This window comes from Nyctereutes procyonoides, unplaced genomic scaffold, assembly GCF_905146905.1.
Source record: "Nyctereutes procyonoides isolate TBG_1078 unplaced genomic scaffold, NYPRO_anot_genome, whole genome shotgun sequence".
Lineage (NCBI taxonomy): Eukaryota > Metazoa > Chordata > Mammalia > Carnivora > Canidae > Nyctereutes > Nyctereutes procyonoides.
Window position 1 is genome coordinate 50,312,563 of NW_026575131.1, and position 18,809 is coordinate 50,331,371.

General features: G+C 42.3%; 1 protein-coding gene across 4 annotated transcripts in view; it reads right to left on the reverse strand.

The window, feature by feature from the left end:
* SMARCA4 (SWI/SNF related, matrix associated, actin dependent regulator of chromatin, subfamily a, member 4) overlaps window positions 1–18,809 on the reverse strand; it is a 92,587-nt gene that overhangs the window by 47,299 nt on the left and 26,479 nt on the right. For all 4 annotated transcript variants that reach the window (XM_055343366.1, XM_055343365.1, XM_055343364.1 and 1 more), the window contains exons 7-13: window positions 18,234–18,360; window positions 17,536–17,709; window positions 15,859–16,032; window positions 14,460–14,627; window positions 14,296–14,346; window positions 9,288–9,418; window positions 9,053–9,110 (exon numbers count right to left, since the gene is read on the reverse strand). In XM_055343366.1, coding sequence (XP_055199341.1) covers window positions 9,053–9,110; window positions 9,288–9,418; window positions 14,296–14,346; window positions 14,460–14,627; window positions 15,859–16,032; window positions 17,536–17,709; window positions 18,234–18,360 — 883 coding nt within the window. The remainder of the gene's footprint in view (window positions 1–9,052; window positions 9,111–9,287; window positions 9,419–14,295; window positions 14,347–14,459; window positions 14,628–15,858; window positions 16,033–17,535; window positions 17,710–18,233; window positions 18,361–18,809) is intronic.

Sequence of the window (18,809 nt, forward strand, 5' to 3'; positions counted from 1 at the left end):
TACTTCTTTTTAAAGCTATCTCAGGGTATTGCCTTCTTTTTACTAACAGCAAACTCCTCATGCACCACACTTCCCATCACAAAATCCATACTCCCATGCTTATTCCTTGCCTGACCAACTCAAAGCAGTTTTTCACTTGGTTCTCTTGGATTTTCTAAGACAGAAAGAAGCCTTTTAGAGCCAATTTTCAGGATTTGTGCTCTTGATTTACTTCTGGCTTTAACAAGGCTAAAATTTCTACACTATATCCAATAATGGTGGTGAGAACAGCCATGCTAGTTTACTGCAAGGTTTTCTATCAACTTGTATATTAGGTTTACAAGTGTTGTTCTTCATTAAAGGGATTTTTCAGCCTTCAATGAGCAGATGGTAAAGGGATTTTGTGGGACATAACTGATAAAACACACAGGAATGCATTTCTCAATGTTAAACCATTCTTGTATCCCTGGGTAAATCACACAAAGTGCCAATAGGTTATCTTTATGTATAATGAGACTGCTATAAAACTAAAAGGTATCTGGAATTAATTCTCTAAATAATTACAATCAAAATCCCATGGGATATTCCTTGGAGCATGCAAAATGATTTTATAAATGATTTAGAATAATGAATAGGTGATAATAGCACAAACATTTTGGGCCAAAAAAATCATAATTGGTACAGACTTATGATCCTAGTTGATATTACCACGTCTGGAATTAAAATAGGGGTAGGACTTCTGGCTAAGTCTAAGTGAAGAAATCCACAAACACTCTCTTGAGAAAACATCTTTTTGAAGCCAGAAAAAACGGGCAAAGGCAACCATTTCAGAGCTCTAGGAGTCTGAGAAGCATTAATGCTTGAAAAACTGCTGGAGCTTGGGTAAGAAGAATGGGAGATGGTAGAAATTTTACTTGGGACCGCCTCAATCTCCCTTTACCCCCAGCTGTATCTTCAAGGTTCTGCCAGGAAGGCCAAGTCAAGAGCACTGGCAGCTGAAGCTGACGGGGACTAAGTCATTTTGTGGCAGTGGGCAAGGCCCATACTAGCCAGTCGCACTGTTGATATGTCAGTGAGGTTCTCAGTTTTGCTTTGGTTGGGAAAGCAAATTACTGGCTAAGCTTGTGACTATATGCAGAGAAAAGTGAAAAAGGGCCTTACAGAAAGGAAAAGCCAGGGGTGACCTGTAGATGGCCTGAACTTGGAATGTGTTCCTTTATATACCTTGACCCGTCAGAGACAGAAGCTTTATTGGCTCAAGATGTCTGAGCATAATCACTGCCCAATCACTGGATGACTACTAAGTTACAAAGAAACGTGGCCTCTTCCTAGAAAGCCAGGCTTAAAAATAAAAATGAGTATGAAACCAAGAAAATAAACTGAGCAGAGACACCAAAGGTAGGAGACACCATTGTGGCAAGAATTCCACAGATTCAGCCAAGTAAGTTACTAAATAAACACCACTAGCAAAACCACCACCCAGGAGTGGGAGTCTGAATCCAATGGAGCTAAGAACAGGCTTCCACTCAACACTACAAGGTGAGCCAAAAGGGAAAGTGTGGTGTGGCTTCAGGGGAAAAGCAACTGAGCCTGTTTCTGTTCCCAGATGGTGAACTTAGTATATAATGTTTGAAGCAACGATTATTATAAATACATTCAAAGAACCAAGGGAAACCATCTTTAAGCACAATAAATCAACAAATACAGAATCTCCATAAAAGGCAGCAATGACAAATTTCCCAAATTTGATGAAAACCAAGAAACTACCCAGCTGAGAAGCTGAACAAACACTAAGGGTTGAATAAATAGAAAGGAGAGAGTTCACGATTTGCTGAAAAGAAAGAGCCAACGACAGTAAAATCCTGAAAGCAAGAAAGGGAAAACTGAATCATCAAGTACAGAGGAGCATCAATACGATTAATGGCTAAATTCTCCCTTGAAATGGAGACAAAATAGTAGTGGAATAACACATTCACAAGGAAAAAGTCTGTCACCAGAGAAATTTGTATTCAATTAAACTATCCTTCCAAAGTCGAAGCTACAGAAACACAATCCCAGATTTACCAAGGCTGAGAGAATTTGTTGCTAGCCGACAGTAACTCAAACCCCAAGAGCATTAGAAATGATAAAAACATAAGTCAACATAAAAGACTATAAATCCATTGTCCTTAGCTACCCTCTACTGACATATTTAGAACAAATCATAAGATGACAGGAGGTATGAAGCAGAAGACTTCTTTTTGGGTTTACAGCAAATATAGGTGAAATACATATTTATTACATATATATGTGCACATACATATACAAATATACATCATACATATATGTGATATATTATGTATACATATAACACAAAGAAAGGGTAGCAAATAGAATTAGATTTTTTAAAAAGACTTTATTTATTCATGAGAGACACAGAAAGAGAAGAGGGAGAGAGAGCGCGCATGCACGAGAGAGACAGGTAGAGGGAGAAGCAAGACAGGTGGAGGGAGAAGCAGGCTCTATGTAGGGAGCCTGACTCGGGACTCGATCCCTGGTCTCCAGGATCAGGCCCTGGGCTGAAGGCGGTGCTAAACGTTGAGCCGCCTGGGCTGCCCCTGCAAACAGAACTAGATTGAAGCAGAATTTCTATTTTCTCCCAGAATGGAGTTAGTATTAATCTGAATTATACTGTGATAAATTAAAATGCATTTTGTAATCCCCAGAGAAACTATGAAGCAAACAACTAAAAAGGTATAGTAATAATGAAAACTTACAGAATAAAATGATACAGTAAAAACTATTTAACACAAAAGAAGGCAGTGGGATGCCTGGGGGGCTTAGCGGTTGAGCATCTGTCTTTGGCTTGGGGCGTGATCTCCGGCCCTGGGATCGAGTTCCACATCAGGCTCGAGCCTGACTCTCCCCCTCTGCTTGTGTCTCTGTGTCTCTCAAGATTAAAAAAGTAAAAATCTTAAAAAAGAGAAAAAGGCGGTAAGAAGGAACAGATGAACAAAAAAAGAACAAGAGATAAAAAAAAGCCAAATGTAAACACAGTCATATCAATAATTACATTAAACATGAACAGCCTGAAACACGATCAAAAGGCGGGCACTGTCATACTAGATTTAAAAAGCAAGATCCAGCTATCTGCTCTTTCAGATTCAAATGAATAGATAGGTTTGAAATAAAAGAATGGAAAAATATATACCATAAGAAACAGTAACCCTATAAAAGCTGGAGGGACTATACTAACCACCAGACAAAACAGACTATAAAACAAGTATTACTAGACACAGAGACAGATATTTAATGATGATAAAATATCAAATACATCAGGAAGATATAATAACAACTAAGTATTTGTATCAACAGAACATGAAAATACATGAAGCAAAATCTGACAGAATTGAAAGGAGAAATAGATAATTCAACAAAAACAGCTGTAGATTTTACTACTTCCTACTCAACAATAAAACTAAACAAAATTAGAAAGGGTATACATGACCTGAACAACACTATCCACCAACACAACTCAACTATCATACACAGAACACTACACCCAAAGAATGTAGAACATGTGAACATGAAACATTCCCCACAATCCTGAGCCATAAAATGAGTCTCGATAAATTTATTTTATTATTATTTTTTAAAAGATTTTATTTATTTCTTCATGAGAGATACACAGAGAAAGAGAGGCAGAGACACAGGTAGAGGGAAAAGCAGGCTCCATGCAGGGAGCCTGATGTGGGACTCCATCCCAGGACTCCAGGATCATGCCCTGGGCCGAAGGCAGGCGCTCAACCACTGAGCCACCCAGGCATCCCAAGTCTCGATAAGTTAAAAAAAATTAAAATGAGAGGTGCCTGGGTCAGAAAAACACCACCACCGCAAGGGAAATTACAAAATATTTTGAACTGAATGAAAATAGAAACACCACATCAAAATTTACAGGCATGGGGAAATGGGCAGCTTAATTGGGTAAGTAGCCAACTCTTAGTTTCAGCTCAGGTCATGATCTCAGGGTTATGAGATGGAGCCCCACGTCAGGCTCCATGCTTAGTGTGGAGTCTGCGGGTCCCTATAGTTCGGCACCCTCCCATCCTGGTCTCTGTTTCTCTCAGAAAATAAAAATAAAATTATAGGCTTGCAGTTTAAGCAGTGCTTAGAGGGAAATTATAGCTCTAAACAAGTATACTAGGAAAAAAGGTCTTGAATGAATAACCTAAGCTTAGACTGACCATCAAAAAATGAAAGACAAATTACTCAATCACCAAAATGAGCAATTAAACAGATATCACTACCAAATCCACAGAAATATGATAAGGAAAAAATATAAGTAACTTTATGCCAACAAATAACTAAGATGAAACAAACTCCTAGAAAGATACAAATTACTAAAATCAAGAAAAAATTTGAAAAAAAAATCTTTAACAGTTAATTGAATCAGTAAATAAAAATCTTCTCACAATGAAAAGGCCAGGGCCAGATGGCTTCACTGGTGAGTTCTAACCAGTGAACCATATATTAAGATTTTTAAAAAGACTATATCTATTTACTTAAGAGAGAGAGAGAGAGAGAGAGTGTACAGAGAGAGAGAGAGAGAGAGAGAGAGAGAGAAGAGTAGACTCCTACTGAGCAGAGAGCCCGATGTGGGGCTCAATCCCAGGACCTTGAGATCTTGACTTGAGCCAAAGGCAGATGCTTAAGTGACTAAACCACCCAGGCACCCCCAAATATGATTAATACCAACCCTTCACAAACTCTTCCAGGAAGTACAGGAGAAGGGAACATTTTCCAATCCATTCTGTAGGGCCAATGTTAACCACATCAAAACAGACAAAGATGTCACAAGGAAACTACAGACTAGTATCTCATGCATAGAGACCCAAAAGTCCTCAACAAAATAGCAGCAACACTGCAATATACAGAAAAGATTCTAGAACAAGATAAAGTAGGGCTTATCCTAGGAATCCAAGGTTTGGCTTAATATCCAAATATTAATTTATGTAAGTCATATTAATAGATAAAAAATAAACCAGATGGGGATCCCTGGGTGGCTCAGCTGTTTGGCGCCTGCCTTTGGCCCAGGGCGCGATCCTGGAGTCCTGGGATCGAGTCCCGCGTCGGGCTCCCGGCATGGAGCCTGCTTCTCCCTCCTCCACCTGTCTCTCTCTCTCTCTCTCTCTCCCTCTCCCTCGCTCTCTCTCCCTCTCTATTATAAATAAATCCTTAAAAAAAAAAAAAGACTCTCATGGAGTCTTTAAAAAAAATAAAAATAAAAAAAATAAACCAGACAACCAAGTTAATAGACAAAAAATATGAGACAAAATAGAAGAAAACGTACTCAACTGGATAAAGAGCATCTACAAAAACCCTCAGCTAACAGTAGTGATAGACTAAATGCATTACCAGAAAAGGGAACAAGGCAAGGATGTCTGCTCTCAACACTTCTATTCAATGCTGTACTGAAGGATCCAGCCAATGGAATACAGCAAGGAAAAAGAAATTAAAGGCACACAAATGGGAAAGGAAGATGTCAATCTGTCATTATTTATTAAACATGATGAGATCCTATATATGAAAATCCTAAAAAATCTACAAAAAGAAACCCAAAACTATCAGAATAGTATGAGTTCAGCAAGTTTATATATATATATATATATATATATATATATGACCATTATTTTTCAAAACCAATATAAGAAGCTGTATTTTCATGTAATAGCAATAAAGTACCCAAAAATACAACTAAGAAATCAATTCTATTCATAATAGCATGCAAAGAAAAATCTTTAAAACTAAATTTAGCAAATAAAGTATAAAAACTGAACACTGAAAACCACAAACACGGCTAAGAGAAATCAATGATACGAATAAATGGAAACATTCCATGAGTATGAATCAGAAGACTAAATACTGTTAAGCTGTGATTCTCCCCAAATCAATATACAGATTGAACACAAATCCAGTAAAAATTCCAGCAAATATTTTTGGAGAAACCAATGAGCTGACACTAAAATTTACATAGGAACATAAAGGATCTAGAATAGACAATGAAAGCCACAAAACCAGAGGAGTAACAATATCTAATTTCAAAACTTATTATAAATTACAACAATGAAGAAAAAGTGGTTGTGGCAAAAAGACAGACATGAAGATTAATAGAATAGAAGTGAGAGGCAGAAACAAACCCTAACATTTATGGTCAACCAATTTCTTATAAAAGGGCCAAGACTATCTTAAGCAGGGAAGAGTTGGGATGCCTGAGTGGCTCAGCAGTTGAGTGTCTGCCTTCGGCTTGGGGCGTGGTCCTGGAGTCCCCCAATAGAGTCTCACATTGAGCTCCCCACAGGGAGCCTGCTTCTCCCTCTGTCTGTGTCACTGCCCCTCTCTGTGTGTGTTTCTTTTGAATAAATAGACTCTTAAAAAAAAAAAAAAAAGTAGAGAAGGGTGGTCTTTTCATCAAATGGTGCTGGATAAAGTGAATATCCATACACACACAAAAAAAATCTTAGACCTGTATCTCAGACCATAGCCATCAAAACTCAACTATGACCTTTAATGCTTCAGTTACAAAACTTCTAGAAAACACAGAAGAAAAATCTAAGTGACTTCAAAGAGTTCTTAGATAAAACTCCAAAAGCACAATGCATGAACAAAAAATTTGATAAACTGGATTTCATTAAAATTTTAAAAATTTGCATTTCAAAAGACACCACTGTGGCAAAAAACAAGAGGCAAACTAACTAGAAGATACTGCAAATTATATACTTGCTCAGGGACATGTACCAAGAATATATAAAGAATTCTTAAAAAAAAAATTTTTTTTTTAAAAATTCTTACAACTCAATGATGAAATGACAACCTAACTCGCAAGGGGCAAAAAAATGAGTAGACATTCACCAAAGAAGATATATGAATGGTGCATAAACACATGAAATGCTCAGCATTATTAGTTACAAGGAAAATGCAAATTAAAGCCACAATGAGATACTTCTAACCACCCACTAGAATGGATATAATCAAAAGGCCAGGGGATTCCTGGGTGGCTCAGTGGTTTAGAGCCTGCCTTCGGCCCAGGGCATGATCCTGGAGTCCTGGGATCGAGTTCTGCATCAGGCTTCCTATATGGAGCCTGCTTCTCCCTCTGCCTATGTCTCTGACTCTCTCTCTCTTTCTCTCACTCTGTCTCTCTCATGAATAAATAAATAAAACCTTAAAAAAAAAAAGATATAATCAAAAGAACAGGTAACACCAAGTGTGGACAAGGATATGGAGAAACTGGAACCTGTGAAATGGTACAACCACTTTACAAAAACAGTTTAGCAGTTTCTTAAAAAGCCAAACATAAACTTACCATGTGACCCAGCAATTCCACTCCTACTAATCTACCCAAGAGAAATGGAAACATATGTCCACACAAAGACATGTATGGTAATGTTTGCAGCAACATCATTCATAAAAGCAAAAAAAAAAAAAAAAAAAAACAGAAACAAGACAAATGCTCAACAAAGTGACACACTGTACAACAGAACAGGACTCAGGAATAGGCATGACCTCTGGATGTACAAACAACATGAATGAGCCTCAAAAACACACTAACTGAAATAAGCCAGACACAAAACATGATATGTTGTAGGATTCCACTTATAGGAAGTATCTAGAGAAGACAAATCTATAGACAGAAAGCAGATCACTGGTTTCCTGGAGCTGGGAGGAGGGAGCCAGAACAAACTGTAAATCAGTAGGAGGGAGACTTTTGGGATTATAGAACATTCTAAAAAGGGGTATGTGGTAATGATTGCACAGGTCTATAAATTCACTAAAAACCACTGAATTATATACTTCCTGTGGGTGCATTTCTTGGTATTTAAATTACACTTCTATAAAGCTATTCAAAAATTACAACAAAATTTTATTAGAGAGTCATTACCATCGATGTAAAATGCAACTGAACCTGGGACCCTAAAAAGACTACAATGGATATAAAAACTGAACACATCACTAAAAAAAAAAAAAAAAAAAAAAAGTCACAGCCCAGTGGGATGGGAAGGACTCAACTGTGTTGTATGCCAGTTCACTTAGTATTCCTCAGAGGGGCAACAGCATAGAGCCCCATCCCATACCCTACACCGAATAAAATTTCAGATGACCTGAAGTGGTAATGAGGACGAAAGTAAAAGCAGGACAAAGCAAAAGAAGATTATAGGCAAACACCATGCTGATGTTAAGTAGGGGACAATACATGAAGACAACTTAAAAAATCAGTTAAAAACCACTTGTAACTGATCAGAAATGGGCCAATGACTCAAAGTGTTCATAGAATAAATCAAAATGGTTAGTTAATACTTGAACAAAATGCTCCACTTTAATAGCAAATAAAGAAATGTCCATGAAAATTCCCTTTTGAAAACCTTATGGAGGTGGCAAGGCTTTCGAGGCACTGAAGAAAGCCTTTTAAGACACTCTTGCCCCAACTGAAGGGGAAGTGACAGAGAACACCCAACTGAATGCTAAAGATGGAGGCACAGCCTACAGATAGAAACTGTTCCTATCCTTCCCAAGGACGCAATCTAGAACTAGAACACAGAGAGGAAACAGGCTCTTCAGTACAGCTCTGTCAACAAAGAAATAGCCCCTTAACATGGCATAGTTAAATGATTTAGAGAGTTCACATAACAAACGCAACTATTTACATTGTTCCAAAGAACAGATTATAATGGGCAAACATGTACATGATCTAATGATCACAACCTCACATTGACCTTTCTAGAGGGGAGGGCTTCATACTGAGTACTTGAAAGATAGCTAGTATAGCTGAGGATGGACAGCTTTAAATTCTATTTAATTAGATTAATTTAAGATCGAGGAGTCACATGTGGCTAGAGGCTTCTATACTGGACAGTGCAGCTCTAAAGCACCCAATTTCAACCAGGACTGGGGACCTTGGCTGCCCCATGCCTGCTTCCTGCCCCATACGACACCTACCCAGAGCAGGAGAGGATCACAGTGCAAAAGGGTGACAGGTTCTCAAGGTGTGGAAGTTACCACACTGAGAGCCACAGTGGTCAGGAAATGGGACTCTTACCTCCTCCTCTTCTTCTGAGCCACTTTCTTCACTATCAGATCTTGGAGCTACTTCATATCTAGAAAAAAAATATTAATGTTTTAATACACACTTCACCAGAACCCAAAGGATTTACTTTCCTTTAGTGCATTGGACTGCTTCTAAATGAAGGCAAAAATCACTTCTTGCTGCCAGAGCCCCCAGAACAAGGCCAACTCAGGACTCTGGTTATGTCTGGAAATGAAACCCAACTCACCCCGGGTTCATCTCAAGCCAGGCCTCTAGCTGCCCTGCTTTGGGGGCGTCTGTGCCCGTGAGGATCTTCCCACTCTCCACATGGATCACTTTCACCGGCAGATCACTCATTTGGCTGGTCTCATCCAGAGGCTGAAAAAGAGTCACATGTGTAACTTGAGGTTCTGTGGCTTCCTGCCTCAGGGTTCTGCTAACTACAGCCAACTTGGGAAGTGCCCTCCCAACTCCACACCCAGAACATGGCACAAAACATGCCCAGTGGTTGTGAAAATGGGTTAATGACATTAACAATAACAACAAAAGTTACCGATAAATTAATAATCCAGTAATCATATACAATCTATTGATCACAGATGTTTTTTTTTTCCAAGGTATTTCATTTTCACATAGATATTATGCTTGCATAGTTCAAACTTCACAAGAATACAGAGTAGGGATGCTCCCTCCACCCTATCTGAAGGTTTCTCTGCATACGTGCCTACCAGTATCTGATTCTCACGCAGCCTAGCAGATCAACTCCATGCATAAGAAACAAGGACTGGGCTCTCCTTGTATAAACAAATGTTTATACACAAATTTGTTTATACACAAATGACTATATGATGCATTCTTCTGGCTCTTGGTTTTTCCCATTGATATTACATTTGTAGACTTCTTTAAAGGTCCTCATTCTTTTCTGTTAAACAGCTAACTAGAATATTTGAAAAACAAAACAACTAACTTTCTCTTAGCAAATATGGAATTTCTCAATTTCTCATTTTCAGATGCTAACATTGGAAGAACATTCCCTCTTCCATTAGCTTCCTGAGATTTCCTGGAGAAAACCTCCAGAATGGAAAAAAAAGAAAAAAGAAAAAAAAAAAAAGAAAACCTCCAGAATGAGGATGAAGTTCTTGGTTTATACCCTTGTTTGCATCTTCCAAGAACTTCTACCATCCCCTGGCCCCCCTCCAAAGTGCCACATTCACTGTCAATATTGCTTACACTGCAGAGATTAGTCTCCATGCAATCAGATAATCTTACTGTCAAAGCTGCCCACCAAGGAAGTTAACAGCAACCATGTGCCATGCAAACAGGCTCTGCAAACTGCCTCCATGGGCCCCAACTAGTGGACTTTTACCCTCAAGTGCTCCCTGGGAGTGGCTAACATGCTGATAGTTGCACTCCCCCTACCCTCAAATTCCGATTCAAAAGGACAGAGCTTTTTAAAAAGCTCTTAGATGGGGATCCCTGGGTGGCGCAGCGGTTTAGCGCCTGCCTTTGGCCCAGGGCGCGTTCCTGGAGACCCAGGATCGAATCCCACGTCGGGGTCCCTGCATGGAGCCTGCTTCTCCCTCTGCCTGTGTCTCTGCCTCTCTCTCTCTCTCTCTCTCTGTGACTATCATGAATAAATAAATAAAATCTTAAAAAAAAAAAATAAAAAGCTCTTAGATGATTCAGAGGTGCCAAGGCTGAGAATCGCTGGCTGAGATCAAGCACAGTTCACAGCCACCACAAAGTGATGCTGAGGCTTTCTACTATAACAAAATGCCAGCCCACACTTATAAAAATATAAAGTAAAATCTCATGAGGAACCTGGCTGGCTCAGTCAGTAGAGCATAAGAATCTCAATATCAGTGTTGTGAGTTCAAGCCCCACACTCAACATAGAGCCCACTTAAAAGATAAATTAATAAAATAAAATTTCATGAAATAAATACGTATTTGAGTTAATCACTGGTCATTCGGCTTAGGAATCTGGCCTACAGGAAAAAGTGTGCATCTGCTATGGGCTGACTTCTGTCTCCCCCAAATTCAAATGCTGAAGCTCCAACTTTCCAATGTGGCTATCTGTGGAGATGAGGCCTTTGGAAAGTAATGAAGGTTAGCTGAGGTCACAAGGGTGGGGCCCTCAGGGTGGTATAGTACCCCTGTAAAAGACAGCAAAGCTTGCTCTTTGGGGATACAGCGAGACAGCAGTCATCTATAAGCCAGGAAGAGACCCCTCACCAGGAACTGACCTTGCTGCACTGTAGTCTTGGATTTATAGCCTCTAGAACTCTGAGAACATAAATATGTTATTGAAGCTACTCCAGCCATGCTGGTTTGTTCCGGCAGGCTGGGAGAGAATGTGGAAAGGTAATGTACAACGTGTGCTCATACAACAACGTGTGCAACAGGAAAAAGGAAAAAGGGAACAAGGGAGGGGCATGTGGTGGTGCATCAGAGCCAAGCAGCACAGGATCTATCTTCATCGCAGCTACAAATGTGAAGCAACCTAAATGACTATCAGTCTGAATGCAGAAAGGGATTCCAACATATCGGACACTATAAAATTAAAATAGAATTAATAGACCAATTTGGAAAGATATTCTGCTGAATGTAAAGAGTCTAGCTATGTCTAGATTGCCCCAAATGGTCTTAAAACAATACAAAAAGGATGTAGGCATTAACATTCCTGGAAGTACAGATAAGACATCAACCAGGGATCAACATGCAGGCCTGCGAGAAGGGCAGGTGCCATGGGGGCTTTTGCTTTTCATCATATTGTTTAAATATTTTCTCCAAGAAATACTATATTTTGGTGACACTGGAAAGAATAAGGTAAGTATATGTGAGCCAACGTGGGAAGATGTCAGAGATACAATGCAAGGCTGGAAAAAGAAAACCATCTGGTGGCACATACATAGAAAAAGGCCCCAGAGCAAACACCCCAACGGTTATTCACAGTTTTCTTCTGGGTGGTAGGAGTGAGGAGGGGGTGAGGGAGGTGGGAAAGGAAACACCACTCATTTACACCCTTCTCTTTTATACATCTTTCCTCCAAATGAGTGTACTGAGTAAGACGGTGGCTCTCAGGAGGCGGGTAGGGATGTGGGAGGAAAAAAACTATGTGTGGAGACAGGCAACCCCTCTCTGGGCAGGCTACTTTGTACAGTTCTGATTTTTCAAACCAGGGTGATAAGGTTTCACATATGAAATACATACATGATGAGTAAATAAAACCAACAAGGACAGGGGAAACCACACTAATGTGGGCACAGGGGAGGACTAATCCAAGTAACTTTTAAATGTAATACTTGGAGCACATAATTTCAGGCTGAATAACTCCAAACACATACTAAACTCTAGCTAGGAGGCCTTCTTTGGCAGAGGAGTACGAGTTAACAATTCTGAATGTATTTCCTAGAATTTCCTGGAATTGAGCAAATAAGGAAATATACCATAGCTATATACCATAGGTAAGGGGAGCCAAGTTTCAGGCTGTTATAATAAAGAAAGAGGGAAAGATAGAAATAACCCTATGGTAGTGGATTAGATGCAGAGATATCCATGTGAACTTAAGGTTCTGAATATATATAATGGCAATGCAGGTATGTATGCCATTTCCTAGATCTATTCGCCAAGAGGGCCTAGAAACAATGACACTCTATATCAATAGTCACAATCAAAGAGAGATCTTGTGGCCACGTGGCTGGCTCAATGAATAGAGTACATGATTCTTGATCTCACGGTTGTGAGTTCAAGCCCGATGCTGAATGTTGAGCTTGCTTACTAACTTACTAAATAGAGACAGAGAGAAAGAGACAGAGAAAGAAATTGGTCTCTAAATAATGGTTGGGAAAGCAGAGGATGAGCTTGGGCCATTTGGTGTGCAAGGGAGTAAGGGAGCCCTCAGAGGATGCATGAGCCAATAGGAAGGGTCTCTTACTGGCCCAAATTGGAATAATCTGAATACCAAAATAATGACCATAAAGGATTAAACTAAATGAGAATCCTGTAAGTTGGAACCCAGGGTTGGCAAACCATGCTCCATGGGCCAAAGAGGAAAGAAGAAAGAGCTTTTCCTTCCTATAGAAACTCATCTAACAAATGCTGAAGAAGGGACGTCTGGGTGGCTCAGCAGTTGAGTGTCTGCTTTTGGCTCAAGGCGTGATCCCGGTCTGGGGATCAAGTCCCACATTGGGCTTCCTGCAGGGAGCCTGTTTCTCCCTCTGTGTCTCTGCCTCTCTCTCTGAATGTCATGATTAAAGAAATCACAGTGTTGGGGAAGGGCAGGCTGGAGTGGGGAATCACCATTTTGTACCGAACACGCCAAAAACTGATATTGGGAGAAACCAATTAATAGATGAAGAAACTAGTGGATGGAAATCTGAGAATGTAAAATATGTTTAAAGAGCCTTGAGCATCTCTCCACAAGGTATTTAATAATTATAAAAGGAAAAGTAGGAACTTTTCATCACAAATGCCTTGGCAGACAGCAAGGAATAATGGTCAATATCACCAGTGACTGAAGACATCTATGCCATGCACTCCTGAGGTGACCCAGCGTCACTCTGGGCTCTACCTGCCAGGAACACATGACCTGAATCTAATCATAAAGAAACAGCAACTCAAACCCAAATTAAAGGCCCTGTAGGAAATACTTGGCTTGTGCTCTTCAGAAATGCCAAGGTCAGAAAAAGCTAAAAGGAAGTAAGGAGCTGTTCAGGATCAAAGGACTAGAAGGACCACCACTGAATCCGATGCATGGCCACACCTTAGCAAATGTTGGGGACGAGATCACGGTATTACTACAGCCGTGTTTGTTTCTGCTTGGTGATCACTGCACAGTTACCAAATAGGACCTTATTTTTAGGAAACACACGTGCAAGGAAAGGGTCTTCATGTCTGCATCTGACTCTAAGATGGTTTAGAAAAAGAATGTGTGAGAAAATGGGGAACCCAGGTGAGGAAGAGGCAGGAATTCTTTGTCCTGCAATTATGTTAAGAGTGAAACTAAAAAAATAACAGCATGTACAAAAGAGAGAAGTCTGGAAGGAAACATGCCCAGGAACTGACAATCTACCCTCTTGGGAGTGGACTGAGGAGGGGTGGGATGTGGCAAGGGACATAAGTGGATTCTTCCCATTGTCATAGACAGTGCTGGTGATTTGAAAAGAAAAAAAAAAAAAAAGTTAAAGGATGCAATAGATCTAAGCTCCCAAGGTTGGGCTGGCCCTTCATGAAAAGAAACTCCTGATTCCCTACCTCGCCATCAGGTCCGATTGCAGGCGTCTGTCCTTCTGCATTTTCTGCCTTCTGGAAGCAAAGAGAGACACGGTCACTTCCTGAATGGGGAGGTTAGGCACACATGCCAAGACAGCTGCTCCAGCCCCACCCAGGGCCAGGCACACGGCCAGGTCCCAGCACACCTTCTTTTTCTTTTTCTTCTTTTTCTCCTTGGCGACCTGGGCAGCCTTGTGCTGCCGCACCAGCTCCGTGAGGTTAGCCACATACTCATCTGTCTGCTGTAAGAGGTAGGCCAAGCGCTTGTCCTTCTTCTGGTCGATGAGCTTGCGGTACCCTTCCTCATCTTCAGCCTGCAGAAGGGTGAGGTTATGGTGCTTGCTTGCAAGAGACAGGTACTCGTCCATGAGCGCCCCAGGCAGGGACCCCAGAGTCAAGAAGCCTACCAGGGGCTGTTGTTAACCAACAACCAGACCCTCACTAAGGGAGTGGTTAGCTTACACCAGAGCCGTGCTGTATGCACACACTTCACATAGCTGTCAACTTCTTAAGTATTTCCTCAACCCCATTTCCAGGGAAGACCCCAAGGGGGCCTGCTGGACAGACATGCCTTTGCCAGAAGTCTTCTGAAAAGTCCAACAGCCAAGTCCTGGACCCTCTGTCCAAAAACGCACCCCAAATCCAAGCACTGCTCTTTGGCCCGGGCCAGATTACTCTCACAGACCCATACAGCAGGCCCCTCCTGGCTTTCTAATAATCAATCAGATCATGTCACCCCAGCTTACAGCCTCCTGTGGCTCTCCCCTTCCCCCTGGTATACAGAATTAAATCTAAGCCTTCCTCATGGCCTACAAGGCCCCCCTTGATTGCCCTAGGACTCTGCCTTCGCTCATGTCCTCCCCGCACCATTCCAGGGGCACCTGCTATGCCTCACACTTGGTGTTCTGTCACCTGAAGCTCTTACCCTTGCTTCATACAGTCGCCCTCTATCCCTGGGAGACACCTCAGGGAGACATGCTCACCCTTCCCATAACACCCCCATCAACCCCCATTCCCTCATCCTGCTTCATTCTCTCTGGTGCACTTCCCACCACCTAAAACCACCTTGTTTGTTCAGCCTGGGCATCTGTCTCCCTAGGGCCAGCAGGAGTGGCTGTGAGGGGAGAGACCGCATGCTTCTCCTTGCTGCCGTGGCCACATACATGCAGCAGTGCCTGTCAGTATCTGCCCAGCTAGAGAATCCCCCCGAACAGCCAGACACAGAGGGTGGGGAGGAAGGACAGGGATCACATCATCCGTCACTATCCCGACCTGTAGTATACGCCCCCTCCATTTTCTGGAGAGAACACAAGAGCAGCCAGCTAACCAGCCTAAGGTTTTTGCGATCACTGATGGAACGAACAGGCAAAGGTCTCAGGCCAGGTCTTTTGGATTCCCAAACCCAAGTCCTTTCTTTCTCTCTGTCCCACCTCTAACTCTTAAACCTCAGCATAACACTGGGCAATCAATCCCTGGTGCCTGCCATACCCAAAGCACCCCTGACCAGACACAAAGGCACATGATGTCACGGAGGCAGAAATTTACCATGAGTCTCCGCATTCTCTCTTTCTCAATTCTTTCATTTTCCTTCTTCTGTTCCCTCTCCGTGTTGGCGTGGTACGTAGCCACCGCCTTCGTGAGTTTCTGGATTTTGCCTGTGACCGATCTGTGATATTCTTTGAAATCCTTGGCATGCTGCAGAATGCTGTTGAGGTATTCCTGCAGGGACATATACAAAAGAGAGAACTGGCTACTCCCCAGGGATTGCTGTAGCATTGGTGCAAAGGAAGCAAAGCTTTAAAAGGCAGCTTGTTTAAAACCAAGATGACGGGGGATCCCCGGGTGACTCAGTGGTTTAGCGCCGCCTTTGGCCCAGGGTGTGATCCTGGAGACCCAGGATCGAGTCCCGCATCAGGCTCCCTGCATGGAGCCTACTTCTCCCTCTGCCTGTCTCTCTCTCATGAATAAATAAATTAAAATCTTAAAAAAAAAAAAAAAGATGACGTAATCAAAACAGTATGACAAGGACACTGTCTGCCTCTGAGGTTCGGTGTTCTCTGTATCAGGAAAACCCAAGGCTGGGGACTATGGTGAATAGACAGGGCTATCCGCCTCACTGAAAACCTGGCACTGAACAGTAACCACTTCAAAACGCTCTTGCCCTCCAAACAAGTTATTCTACTGCCAGGAATTCCCTTTAAGGAAAGGGGCAGATATTGGCCAAAAAAAATCAAGTTCAAGAATGCCTATTCTAGTATTATTTCTAACACTGCAAGGTTAAGAATATGCAACATGTGACCAAACGGGGAAACGGTTACAGAAGTTACTAGATGTGAACACAGAGAAGGAATCCAACGTAGATGCTAAATGTCATTCTTCCATAACACTTAAAAATAAGCTAGTGGGTGTATAGATTTGTTTAAAGAAAGCTATTTAACTTTTGAATACTCTGCATACAGAAAACCAACCTGAGTGATGCATACCAAAATGTAAACAACAGTGGTCAACGCTGAGTATTGACTTTAATTTTTAAACTCTACCAGTACTAGATACTGACTAGAGGAGAGCTTTGGGAAATAGAAATGAGCAAACAAACCAAATCATCCTGGATCCTACTCCAGTAAAGATTTAGTCTTCCTGACTGACCTTAGAATTGGTAAGTCAGATCACACTAATGGCTCCCACCTTACTCAGAGCAAAGGTTCCAACTGTCCCCTCAGTCCAGATGCTCTGCCCGTCACCTCTCTGTCCTTCCCTCATCCCATTCACTCACTGGCTCCCTCCACTCTAGCCACAATAGGATCCCTGCTGGTCATGGAACACACAGCACATTCCAGCCACCAAGGCCTTTGCAGCTTCCCCTCAATCTGCAAAGCTCATTGCCCTTGGGTCCTTGTGGCTCCCTCCCTCAGGTCTCTGCTCAGATGCTGCCTTCTCAGAGAACTCCCCCAACCATGCTGTGTAAACAGCCCCTCCATCACTCCCCATCCCTGCTTTACATCTACTTACACCTTGTTACCTCCCAACATGGCATATGTGATTACGGCCTGTCCTCCCACTGCCATTTGGTTACGTCCACTAACATATTCTCAGTGCCTAGAATAACTGTTATGATGAATAGAAGATAGCATACTTAGATACAAACCAAACAAGACACAGCAGCGTGCAAGCTCTGGCAACCCAGGCACACGGGCTGGGGCTCATGGTTGAGCGGAGACGCACCTGGTGCTTCTGCCGGCGCTTGCGCTCCTGCTCAATCTTCTGCTGCTTCTCCAGCTTCTCGGTGATGCGGGCCTCACGCAAGGACTGCCGCTTGCTGCGCTTGTAGGCCTTGGCGTTGAGGGCCGTCTCGAGGGCCGTGTCCCTTCTCATGCACACCACCACTTCCTGTCGTAGCTTCACGAAGGAAGAAAAGATGTGCACAGCTTTGTCAGTCACACATAATCACATAGCTCAAGCTACACAGAATGCTGCTCCTTCCAGAAGGATCTGTTCTAAATGCTGTCTGATGAGTGCTCATGGACAGCACAAGCATGGGTCAGATGACTGTTTCTGGACACCCAGCAGATGGTTCTCTCCTACCTTCAGGTCTCCAACTTTGCCTCCAGTCAACTACACACAAAATATTTCTTGTGGGTCATTCAAAGGTACAGAACCCTCAAAAAAAGACCCACTAAAGTCTCCTGTTTCAAACTGGCAACTACTACCTTAGGGAAGACCCTGAGTTACTCATCCTGGGAACAGCTGATATCCCACCACCATGTAGGATATGGACAGGAGAAGGGGACAGCCAGCCAACAAGGATGTGAGGGCACTGCCGCCTTTAATGGTCAAGGCACATTTAACTGCCTGGAAAGCAGCTCTTGGAACCCAAGCATCCATGTTGGCAGAAAAGGTCTTCTCCTCCAGCCTATGCCCACCTGCCTCTGGAAGTTCAGCAGCCTGAGGGCCTTGAGCTCAATGGTCGCTTTGGTTCGCAAATCCCCGGCCAGGGACCCGGGAAGGTTTTCAAGTTCCTGAATTCGGTGGGCGATTCGAGCCTGCAGCCTGGGTTGCAAAGACAGAAGAAAGGAGAGGTGATGAGAGCTCGACTATTCACGGGAGCCCACCTGTTCCCTTTAAAGGTGGAGCCTCGGGGATTCCTGGGTGGCTCAGTGGTTTAGCGCCTGCCTTTGGCCCAGGGCGCGATCCTGGAGTCCCGGGATCGAGTCCTGCGTCAGGCTCCTGGCATGGAGCCTGCTTCTCCCTCCTCTTGTGTCTCTGCCTCTCTCTCTCTCTATGTCTATCATAAATAATAAATAAATAAATATTTAAAAAATGAATGAATGAATGAATGAATAAAGTAAAAAAAAAAAAAAGGTGGAACCTCAGGAGAATTCATCCCTCAAGGAAAGCAGATCCTGGTCATGAGAAGGGGAAATGCCTCAGAAAAGGAAGCCAGCCACAACACAGAATACAAAAAGTGGAGGGCAGGCACAGCAAACCCAAACCTGATA